This window comes from Panthera leo, chromosome F2 (assembly GCF_018350215.1).
Source record: "Panthera leo isolate Ple1 chromosome F2, P.leo_Ple1_pat1.1, whole genome shotgun sequence".
Lineage (NCBI taxonomy): Eukaryota > Metazoa > Chordata > Mammalia > Carnivora > Felidae > Panthera > Panthera leo.
The window spans coordinates 30361874-30374215 of record NC_056695.1 but is presented as its reverse complement, the minus strand read 5'-3'; the positions used below and the strand labels follow the sequence as shown (position 1 = coordinate 30374215).

At 37.9% G+C, this 12342-nt stretch overlaps 1 protein-coding gene across 5 annotated transcripts in view; it reads left to right on the top strand.

The window, feature by feature from the left end:
• The first annotated feature begins 1802 nt into the window (after positions 1 to 1802).
• Positions 1803 to 12342, top strand: part of SNX16 (sorting nexin 16) — a 44331-nt gene continuing 33791 nt past the window's right edge. Inside the window, exons 1-3 of one of the 5 annotated variants that reach the window (XM_042923811.1) lie at positions 2019 to 2457; positions 3339 to 3413; positions 3724 to 4198. In XM_042923811.1, coding sequence (XP_042779745.1) covers positions 3824 to 4198 — 375 coding nt within the window. In that variant the 5' untranslated portion in view covers positions 2019 to 2457; positions 3339 to 3413; positions 3724 to 3823. Of the gene's footprint in view, positions 1988 to 2018; positions 2458 to 3338; positions 3414 to 3723; positions 4199 to 12342 lie in introns of those variants that run through there. The other 4 variants (XM_042923814.1, XM_042923812.1, XM_042923813.1 and 1 more) reach the window with 4 other exon arrangements.

The following is a 12342-nucleotide window of genomic DNA, read 5'->3' as shown; positions in this document are numbered from 1 at the left end:
TGCCAAAGGTGGGAGGGGAGATGAGCAAAATGAGTAAAGGAAGTCAAAAGGTAAGGTATAAATTTCTAGTTACAAAGTAAGTCATGACAATATAATGTACGGTATGGTAACTATGACAACTAATACTGTATTGCATATTTGAAAGTTACTAAGGGGCACCTGGGTGGCTCAGTCGGTTAAGCATCCGACTTCGGCTCAGGTCATGATCTCACGGTTCATGAGTTCCAACCCCACGTCAGGCTCGGTGCTGACAGCTCAGGGCCTGGAACCTGCTTTGGACTCTGCGTCTCTGTGTGTCTCTCTCTCTGTCCCTCCCCCATTCATGCTGTGTCTGTCTCTCTCTCTCAAGAATAAATAAACATTAAAAAAATAAAAAAAAATTAAAAAAAGAAAGTTGCCAAGAAAGTAAATCTTAAAAATCCTCATCACATGAAAAAAAAAAAACTTGGATCTATGTATGGAGATGATTGTAGTGATCATTTTCTCAATATATACAAATGTCAATTAATTATGTTGCACATGTGAAGCTAACATAATATGTAAATTATACCTTCAATTTAAAAAACTATTTCATTTTAGGGGTGCCTGGGTGCCTCAGTCGTTTAAGCATCCAATTTCAGTTCAGGTCATGATCTCACGGCTCGTTCTAGCCCCTCATCGGGCTCTGACCTAACAGCATGGAGCATGCTTCAGATTCTCTCTCTCTCTCTCTCTCTCTCTCTCTCTCTGCCCCTCCCCTGCTCACATGCTTGCTCTTCTCTCAAAAATAAACATTAAAAAAATAATAAAAATAAATTATTTTATATTATAAAAAGATGTTCAGATTGTTTTCTGTAAGTAAAATGTAGACATTTATCAATACCAAATAGATAAAGAACACATGGTATCTATATCCTGTATGCTCCTTTCAATAATCCGTGAAGGAAGTTCTTCCTGGACAGTTTCAATAAACTTTTCTAGATCCTTCTTCCTCTTAACTGTGGTATTTGTACACCTTTGCTTCTTGAAAGTTTAATTTGTCTTGGCTTCCTTGATATTGGACTGTCAGGTTTTTCTCATCGTAAGTAACTTTTGCTACCACCTGCAGACCTATCCACAGGTGAAGGAATTACTCCAAGGTTCATTTTTTTCTTTTCTCTCTATACCCCTATTCACTTACAGAACCCATGAATATAACTGGCACTTCAGGGCCAAGACTGCCAACTCTATCCTGAAAACTACTTCATGTTTTAGTCTACTGTTTCCATACAATTCTCTTTTTATGTCACACTCACACAAGAAGGGAAATATCAACCCAAAACCCTTATTACACCACAAACTATATTATCTTCCTATGGTCATTTTGAAATTACAACTATCAATTTCTCCCAGTCTTGGGAATGTTCCAAAACCTTAGAAATCAAGGGATGATCTTAGCTCCACTAATTTCAGAAAACAATTTATAATCTATTAGAACCAGCCCAAGCTAGTGATGACTACAAGTCCCAGGATGCAAAGCAGGAGCCTGGACCAATGCTGACTGTAGTTCCTCCACGGAACTGAAATCTGATCCCGTGTGCGGCAAACTAGGCGTCTTTGCCTCCATTTCTCAAAGTTAGTTTATAAAAATAAAGCTAGGGAAGAGAAAGTAGAATTCTTACCACAACACTAGGTCCAACCCAGCTGCCAAAGAGCCCTAGCCGCACGCACAATTCGAATTAGTGCCTCCGGGGGTAGGGGGCTGAGGAGGAGGGAGAAAAAGCTCTTTGCGTGACGTCACTTCCTGGAGAGGCGGCCCGGATTGGCCCCTCCCTCCACCTCGCAGGGATCCTGGGCTCCGCGGCAGCAGGGTAAAGCCGGGCTGAGGCAGTGAGCGGCTGCTTCGGGGGACGGAAGGTCACGTGAGGCTTCTTGGTCCCGTGGGTGGAGACGAAAAGCTGCGGTTAAGAAGGGTCGGATTTAACCGTCACGGGGAAGCGCGCTCTACGGAATCGCGGAGGGGGCTGAGGTAGGGACGAGGCGGCGGGCGCCTTCCCGGGCGCTCTTTCGAGTGACACCTGCGCCCCCTTGGCTGGCGGGCGTCTGGCGGACTCCACCGGAGGGTGGACGGGCCCCGCAGGAACCTTCGGGCCACCCTCAGGCCACCGCCGACTCTGCCGTGCGTCTGGAGGCGCTGGCCTCGCGCGGGGCGGCGGAGTTGGGACCGTCTTGGGGCCCCTGGGAGCTCCGGAGAGCGGTGGGTCTTCCCACCCAATGAGCCGAAATCCCGTGGCCTGCTCACCCTGACAAGGCACTCCTGAGGTCGAGCTGCCCCTGGGTTCTCCACTTTTCCTCTCGCCACCCACTTCTCTCTCCTACCTCGTTGCTCAGGCTCGGGCCACCTCACCTGCCTAAGGTTTTTCCAGCGTAGGACTAAGATGTCAGGCTTCGGAGCATCTCCATGCCAAGGCAAAAGTGAACACGCTATTAATGAGCCCAGTACGTTTTCTTAAAGTTTGGGTAGCGCTCACTTCTTTGCATGTCAGTGATTGTGTTGATACGCGCGTCCTTCCCCCAGCCCTGTGGCCTCAGGTAGTTAGTTGAGTAGCAAGGGGCAGGGCTATCCCACGGGCTTTGAAAAGGATAAGATTTCAGACTTTTATTTACTTCTTGGGAGTGTGGGGGGAGCATCAGGCAGAACCGAGGAGCAGTGAATCAGCAACTCGAGTTTCTTGAAACTTTGATGATGAGGAAGGTTGCCCAGAGCCACGTGCTGGATTAAAAATCTTACATCAGCGTCTTTTCCAAGCCCAAGCAGCTCCATTCCTACCTTTCTCACTAGTAGAGTTGCATAGATGTAGTTAAGATAGGCAGACCCTTTGTTATGTGCCATTTCACAGCTCTGTAGTTATTACAGTTTCTTAGTTTATTATTTAACAACTTAGTGGTAAACCTTTTCTTCATTGTATGAGATTATTCTGAGACAAGATAAATTGGTCCTTTTGACAACAGATTATTGAGTATGAGTTGTAAAGATTTGTTGACTACCCTCAGTTTTTAGCATAGCAGGATTACTGATGATCTGGAGACTGAAGAACATTTTCACTTTCAACCTTTTCATATTTTAGGATATAAGTTTAATGTTCATTGGGTTTTATTTGATTAGTTTAAATTGACCAGGAGTTTTTCCAGTACATTTCATCCTGTATTTAGTAAACTAAAATTTTAAGAGCAGTTGATGTTTGCTTTGTAACATCTAAGCTTCTGGTTCACTGTTATTACTCAGGGTAATTCTTTAGAGTTTTGCTAATTAAATCAAACGGAATTATGAATAACTCTCCTCCCTTTCTTTTCTTCCCTCCTTCCCTCCTTGTATGTAGAACTGTCAGGACCGTAAGGAGACAATAAAGTTTCAGAAAGGGCTTTACCACTCGTCCTGTTTCCAACTCTTCTATGTAGGTGAAATCACGTTAAAATGAACATTACAGAAATCTATCACAAGGAAATGAAGTAGAGATTAAAAAGAACCTGTAGTATGAAAGTCAAGAAAAAGACTGGAGTAGTTTTACTCTCTTTACCTTGCAAATGAGAGTCCTTAGAGATGATAGTTTGGGATTAAAGAAAGAGGTTTGGGGCATGTTTTCATTCCACATAAAGTAACTGAGTGTCACAAAATCAAAAGAAATGAATGTGAACATTCTGGGGGTTTTGGGGATAACATTCCAAATTAAAGACTAACCTTCAATATGTTCTTCTCATTTTTAGATAGTGAATTCCCAAGAAGAAAATAATGGATTTCATATTAGTTATTCTCTAAATGTTTGGACTCAGCAGCGTATAGGTTTGTTGCAAAAGCTAAAAGAAGATGGCAACTCCTTATGTCCCAGTTCCTATGCCCATAGGGAACTCTGCTTCCACTTTTACAACCAACAGAAACCAAAGAAGTTCTTCTTTTGGGAGTATCTCAACAAGTTCAAACTCTTCCAAAGGCCAGTTAGAGGACTCAAATATGGGTAATTTTAAACAGACAAGTGTACCTGATCAAATGGATAGTACTTCATCTGTCTGTAGCAGTCCCCTCATTAGGACTAAATTTACAGGTGCAGATTCTTCCATTGAGTATTCTACTAGACCAAGAGAAAGTGAGGAACAAAATCCTGAAACAGTGTGTTTGGAAGATAGACCTTCTACACCTACTATATTGGGTTATGAGGTGATGGAAGAAAGAGCTAAATTTACCGTGAGTATTAACTTCTTCTGTACGTCAGTAGAAAGTGAAAAATTGGGTTTAATTGTTACCTATACTTGTAATTTCTTGAACATAAAATTCAAGTGGTTTTTACAACTCTAAATACTGTCATGCTGTAGTAAACCTTTGTTTTATTTGAATGAATTTTCACAAACGAGAAATTTCTGTGAAATTAGCACACAGATCAAGAAACAGAACAAGCATCCAAAATGCACCTCCCCCATGCTCTTTGTCAGTCAATACCCACTCTTCCTGATAGCCTGCATTAATTTTGCCTATTTTTGTACCTTATGTAAATGGAATTGCAGAGTATGTACTCTTTGAAGTGTGGTCTTTTCAATATTGTGTTTGTAAGATTTATCCTTAAACTTGCGTGTAATTATAGGTAGCTCATTTTTGTTACTGATCGTATTCCTTTTTTGTGAATATACTACAATTTATTAAACCATTCTACTGTTGAAGCATTTGTAGAATTTCCAGTTTGGGGCTGTTACAAATGCTACTGCAATGAACCTTTTGGTACTTGTCACTCAGTAAACACATGTACACATTTCTGTTTGGTATCTGCCCAGGAGTAAAACTGCTAGATTATATGCCTAGCTTTAGAAGATGATGATGAACAGTGTGCCAGAGTGGTTGTACTAATTTATACTCCTGTAAGCAGGGTATGAGAGTTCTAGTTACACTACATTTTCCCAATGTGTGGTATTTTTCATCTTTTTCATTTTACCTATTCTGGTGGATAGAGTAATATCACATTATGTTCTTAATTTGCATTTTTTAAATGGCTAGTTAAATTGAAGATGTTTTTGGCCATTGGATGGATAGCCAAAACATTCCTGTTGTGAAGTATTTGTTCCAGACCTTTATTCCTTTTTCTTTGGGAAAGTTTTTTCCACTTGAATTATAGTTTTCTCTGCATTTTGCACATAAGTTTTTTCTTACAGCATGCATTGTGTTATCTCTCACTCTGTGGCTTGCCGTTTCACTTTCTTAATGATGCATTAGATAAACAAAAGTACGTAGTAATAAATGTGCTTTATTAATTTATTCATATGCTTTATATATACTATACAAATATAAATATCTTAATACTTGTTCTTTTACGGTTAACACTTTTTTTTAACTTTTCTTTTTAATGTGTTTTTAATTTATTTTTGAGAGTGAGAGAGACCGAGCACAGGCATGGGAGGGGCAGAGAGAGAGAGGGAGATACAGAATCTGAAGTAGGCTCCAGGCTCTGAGCCCCACATGGGGCTTGAATTTGTGAACCATGAGATCATAACCTGAGCTGAAGTCAGATGCTTAACCAGCTGAGCCACTCAGGCATCCTAACACTTTTAAAATCTACCTATTCCCAGCTTACAAAGATGTTGGCCTATGTTTTCTTCAAAAACTTTATTGTTGGACCTTTCACATTTAGATCTGTAAAGCATCTGGAATTGATTTTTGTCTGTGGTGTGAGATAAGGGTCAAGACATTTTTTTCCCCTCAATATAGGATAAAGTAATCCGGTTTTTATTGAAAAGACAACTCTGTCTACATTTGCACAGTTGCTTATGTCATAAATCAGGCAATCATGAACATATGGGTTTCTGTGTTCCATTTTTCCTTCATTTACCAATTCCACATTGTCCTTAATTACTAATGCAGTATGAGAGGCCTGGCTACCTGCTGTCTTAAGTAGTCTAGCTTTGTTCTTCAAGACTGTCTTGGTTATCCTTGGCTCTTTGCACTGCAGTTGTATCGAATCTATAGACTGGAGAGAACTGACATCTATACACCACTGAGTCTCTGCATCTATGAGCCTAATCCATACACGGAAGTCATTAACTTCTTTTAATGTTTTGTACTTTTCAGAGCAGAGGTCTTTCATTTTTAAGTTGTTTTTTTTTTTTCTTTTTAAGTAATCTCTATACCCAACGTGGGACTCAAACTCACAACCCCAAGATCAAGAGTCACATACTCTACCAACTGAGCCAGCCAGGTGCCCCTAGTTTTATTTCTGAATACTGAGAAATATGTTGTTTGATGTTCTTGATACCTTGTTTTGTTTTCTTTTTGTTAATTGCTAGTTTATATGTTATGGTCTTGTGTGTCGATGTGTTTCTGTATCTGGAGACCTTGCTGAATATACTTATAATTGAAATAGTTCTTGGATTTTCTTGATACAAAGTTTTTATGTTTACTTCAACATTTCATGCTATAAACCTATGACAGTATAGTAGGACCTCCAAGAAAAAAGTTGTTGTGATAACTTTTTTTTGTTATTAGGGATTTTTGTTGTTAGGGATATGTTTAATTTTTTTTTAAGTTTTTTATCAGTATAGTTGACACACAGTGTTATGTTTGTTTCAGGTGTACAACATAGTGATTCAACTTTTCTACACATTATGCTATGTTCACCATAAGTGTAGCCACCCTTTGTCACCACACAACACTGTTGCAGTGTCATTGACTATTTTCCTTATGCTGTACCTTTTTCCCATGACTTATTCATCCATAACCGGAGACCTGTATCTCCCTTTACCCATTTTGCACTTTCACCTACCCCTCTTTCCTTCAACAACCATCAATTCTCTATATTTATAGATCTGATTCTGCTTTTTGTTTATTCATTTGTTTTTTTTAAAATTCCACATAGTGATATCATATGCTATTTGTCTTTCTCAGTCTGACTTATTTTGCTTAGCATAATACCCTCTAGGGTTCATCCATGTTGTCACATACAGCAAGATCTCATCCTTTTTTATGGCTGTGTAATATTCAGTTTTGTATATGTGTCTATTTGTATGTCTATATATGTGTGTGTATGTGTTTATATACACACCACATCTTCTTTATCCATTCATCTATTAGTGGACACTTAGGTTGCTTCCATATCTTGGCTACTATAAATAGTAATGCTGCAGTAAACAAAGGGGTATATCTTTTTGAATTATTGCTTTCATATTCTTTGGGTAAAAACCCAGTATTTATGGTAATTCTATTTTTAAATTTTTGAAGAACCTCCATACTGTTTTCCACAATGACTGTACAAATTTACATACCCACCAACAAATGTACAAAGGTTCCTTTTTCTTCACATCTTTGGCAACACTTATTATTTCTTACCATTTTTATTTTAGCCACTCTGATAGATATAAGGTGATATCTCGTTCTGGTTTTGATTTGCATGTCCCTTATAGTTAATGAAGTTGAACATCTTCTATTCATGTGTCTATTTGTCAGCTGTATGTCTTCTTTGAAAAAATATCTATTCAGGTCTTCTGCCCATTTCTTTTTAATGTTTATTATTTATTTTTGAGAGACAGATTACAAGTGGGGGAGGTACAAAGAGAGAGGGAGACACAGAATCCAAAGCAGGCTCCAGGCTCTGAGGTGTCAGCACAGAGCCCGATGCAGGGCTTGAACCCATAAACAGTGAGATCATGACCTGAGCCAGAGTCAGACGCTTAACTGACTAAGCCATCCAGGTGCCCCATAATACCCATTTTTAATTGGATTACTTGTGGGTATTCTTGATGTGGAGTTGTATAAGTTCTTTATATATTTTGGATATTAGCCCCTTATCAGATACATTGTTTGCAAATAATTTCTACCGTTCAGTAGGTTGTCTTTTAGTTTTTTTGATGGTTTCCTTCATTTTGCAAAAGATTTTTATTTTTATGTAGTCCCAATAGTTTATTTTTTCTTTTGCTTCCCTTGCCTTGGGAGACATATCTAGAAAAATGTTGCTAAGGCTGATGTCAAAAAATTTGTTGCTTGTATTCTCTTTTTTTATTGTTTCAGGTCTCACATTTAGGTCTTCAATCCATTTTGAGTCTATTTTTGTGTAAGGTGTTAAAAAGTGATCCAGGTTCACTTTCCAGTTTTCCCAGCACCATTTATTAAAGAGACTGTCTTTTTCCTATTGTATGTTCTTGCCTCCTTTGTCATAGATTAATTGACTGTATAAGTAAGAATGGGTTTATTTCTGGGCTGTCTATTCTATTCCATTGATCTGTGTATCTATTTTAGTGCCATTACCTTACTGTTTTGATTAGTATAGCTTTGTAGTATATCTTGAAATCTGCGAATATTGATACCTACAGATTTGTTCTTGTTTCTCAAGAGTGCTTTGGCTATGCAGGGTTTTTTGTGGTTCCAATTTTAGGATTATTCTATTTCTATGGAAAATGGCTATTGGTATTTCAATAAGGATTGCATTGAATCTGTAGATTGCTTTGGGTAGGATGGACATTTTAACACCATTCTTCCAGTCCATGAGAATGGAATGTCTTTCCAATTGTTTGTGTTGTCTTCAATTTCTTTTATCCTTGTTTTGTAGTTTTCAGAGTACAGGCCTTTCACCTCTATGGTTAAGTTTATTCTTAGGTATTTTATTCTTTTTGACACAAATGTAAATGGAATTGTGTTCTTAATTTCTCTTTCTGCTACTTTGTTACTAGTATGTAGAAATGCAACCAATTTCTGTGTATATATTTTATATTCTGCAACTTTACATAACTCATTAATTCTGGTAGTTTTTTGGTGGAGTCTAAGATTTTTTGTGTACAGTATCATATCATCTGCAAATAGTGATGGTTTAACTCTTCCTTACAAAAATGGATACCTCTTATTTCTTTTTCTTATCTGATTGCTGTGGCTAGGACTTTCAGTACCATGTTGAATTAAAGTGGCAAGAGTGGACATCCTTGTCTTGTTCCTGATCTTAGAGGAAAAGCTCTCAGTTTTTCCCCACTAAGTATGATGTTAACTGTGGGCTTTTCATATATGGCCTTTATTATGTTGAGATATCTTTTTTCTAAATGTATTTTGTTGAGAATTTTTTCATGAACAGATGTTGGATTTTGTCAGATGCTTTTTCTGCATCTATTGAAGTGATCATATGATTTTTATCCTTTGTATTGTTGATGTGGTGTATCATGTTGATTGCTTTGTAGATGTTGAGCCATTCTTGCATTCCCAGAATAAGTTCCACTTGATTGTGGTGAATGATCCTTGTAATGTATTGTTGAATGCAGTTCGTTAATATTTTATTGAGGATTTTTGCATCTATGTTCACCAGAGTGTTGAGATAATCTATGAAGAGAGACAATCTTTGGAGTTAAATTTTCATGAGACTGGTGATGTGTTGGGAAATCTGCATGGACCTGAGTTTTTTTGGAAATTAAAGTAAAGTGGTAACTCATTTTCTAGAGGGAAAGAAGTAAGTAACAGTTGTAAAGTCATTTTTATTCATTAATTCATTAATTCAACATTTTGGGGGTACAGCAACCCAAATGAGTGAATGATAGATAAAGTAAACTTTTTTAAATGCTGGTATGTCATATGGTGATAAGTGCTATAGAGGAAAATAAAAGAGTGAAGGAAGTTCCCCCACAACTGGAGTTGCAATTTAAATAACATTGTCAATCATGGCCTCATAGAAAAGATATTAGCACTAAGAGACAGCAAACCATGAGAGTATGTGGGGAAAGAATTTTCCTGACAGGTGAGACAACTACAGAGACCCTGGTGGCTGATAGCAAAGAAGCCATGGGGAGAGATGTAGGAACTGAAATAACAAGTAAAGACAAGGGAGTGTGACACACAGATCAAATAGAGCATGTAGCCATTGTAAGGCCATTAGATTTTACTCTGCACAAGATGAAAATCTTTGAAAATGTTTTAAAGGATTTAAATGTTTAAATTTAAAAAGTTTTAAAGTCACATGATCTGACTTAATTTTTAAAAAAGATTGATCTGGCTGCTGAGTTGAAACTAGATTTTGTGGGGGAATAATGGAAACGGAAGGTATTAGGTTCTTGCAGTAATCCACGGTAGATGACATGATGGTGGCATGGACAGGGTGGTGGGAGAATTTCTAACAAGTGATCAGATTCTGACACATTTTGAAGATAGAACCTTGAGATGTGGGAGAAAAAGAAATCAAAGATGATCCCAAAGTTTTTGGGTAAAAAATGAGAAGAATAGGATTGCCATTTAATTAGATATCAGATTATGAGGGCAAGATCAGGATTTGGTTTTGGACATGCTAGGTTTGGGATACCTAGTAGACATCAAAATGGAGATGTCATGTACCTGTCTGTGTATGTACACGTAGTGTGTACGCAAGCATGTATTATGTATATGTATATTAATATAAGTTGAATTTAGGGGAGAGGTCTGAGCTGGAAATACAAGCTTGGGAGGAATCTTAGGTTTGTAAGATAATGTTTCCTAGATATATTTCTTTGAATTGATCTCTTAACTAAACAAGTATTAAGAATGACTGGTAAGATCTGGTAAAATAGAGAGCATCAAGTCTTTGAAAATTGTTTAAGAGGAAAAGTGGGTGTGCCTGGGTGGCTCAGTCAGCTAAGCGTCCAACTCTGATCTAGGCTCAGGTCATGATTTCCCAGTTCTTGAGTTAGAGCCCTGCATTGGGCTGTGCACTGACAATGCGGAGCCTGCTTAGAATTCTCTCTCCCCCTCTCTCTGACCCTACGCGATTCATGTGTGTGCTTGCTCTCTCTCTCTCTCTCTCTCTCAGAATAAATAGGAATTTTTTTTTTTTTTTTTAATTTTAAAAATACAAAGAACAAAAGTGACTAGGAGGAGTGATGAGTCAGATTGGGAAGGATTGGGCTGCTTCAGTTGGTAATGTTTTCTTTCCTGCACTTGGTACTAGTTACCTGAGTGTGTTTGTTTTGTGAAAATTCATCAAGTTGTATACTTATAATTTCTGTGCTTTTCTATGTGTATTTTGTAATTAAGTATATGCTTCTGCATAGTTTACTTACAAAGTAAATATGTACAAAGTTGTATATACTAAATTTCCAGTAAAGAGTAGAAACCATAAATGCTATTAAAACATAGAGGAGGGAATGATCAGTAGTGTCCATATTGTTTTTTATTGAAAGCACTACTTAAACAAATAGAAACATGGGAGAGCTTTCTAGAGAAGACAAAGCACAAAAATCTGTACTTTGTCTTTCTTAGAGAAGCAGAAGTGCTCAGGGGCCACTGTGGAGAGCAACTTAGAAAGGAGTGTTCATTTTTTAAAACAGGAAAATAAAGACAATATGGATTATGTGTAGATAACACTTATTACCATATGACGTTGACTTTTATTATGCATCAGTTATTCATACTCACAAGTTTGGAAGCTAAGTTATCCCTTTTGTTTTGATTAGTAACTCCTAAAAAATGTTTCTTTAGTATCTCCTTTGCAACTATCTTAGATCAGGACTTTCTGCAGACCTTAAAGGGTATCTGAATAATCTTCGTCATCCTTATATGTTACCTTGAGATGTGGGACAGTTCAACCCTAATCCTTGCTGATTCCTCATTCCCCCCTTAAAAGTTCAAAGAGAAGTCTGGTAAGGGAGAAAATTCAAATGATAAGGATGATCTAGCCCCTAAATAACAAGTCTTCTCTACAGCAACCAGTAGGACTCTGTGAGCCACAGAAGTAAAAAGCAGATGAAATTATATTTAATAATATAGTTTATTTAACCTAAAACCATTTATGAACCTTTTTTTTTCATTCTAAGTCTTTGAAATTTGGTGTTTATTTTACACTCATATCACCTGTCATTTGGGACTTGTCAACATTTCACGTGTTCAGTAGCCACCTGTGGCTAAAGTGCACTTCTAGAGCTCCAGCTGAACGTTATTCCACAGCTGACTTCAGGAAAAAAAGTTACTCATTATTAAGAGGGTTTCACTGGTTCAGCAGATGGGTATTTAGTATTTCACATGTGTCATGTATTTAGTTTAGCCCAAAATACTGTACCAAAACTATCAGGAGACGTTCTCTGAGATTCTCTTATACATAGTACTTCCTCATAAGTTCTAAAATTATACTTACAAAAAATAGAATTGAGTTTGCTTATAATATGCTTTTTTAAATTATTGACTTGCCTCTAAAAAAAAAAAAAAAAAAAAAAAAAAATGGGGCGCCTGGGTGGCGCAGTCGGTTAAGCGTCCGACTTCAGCCAGGTCACGATCTCGCGGTCCGTGAGTTCGAGCCCCGCGTCAGGCTCTGGGCTGATGGCTCGGAGCCTGGAGCCTGTTTCCAATTCTGTGTCTCCCTCTCTCTCTGCCCCTCCCCCGTTCATGCTCTGTCTCTCTCTGTCCCAAAAATA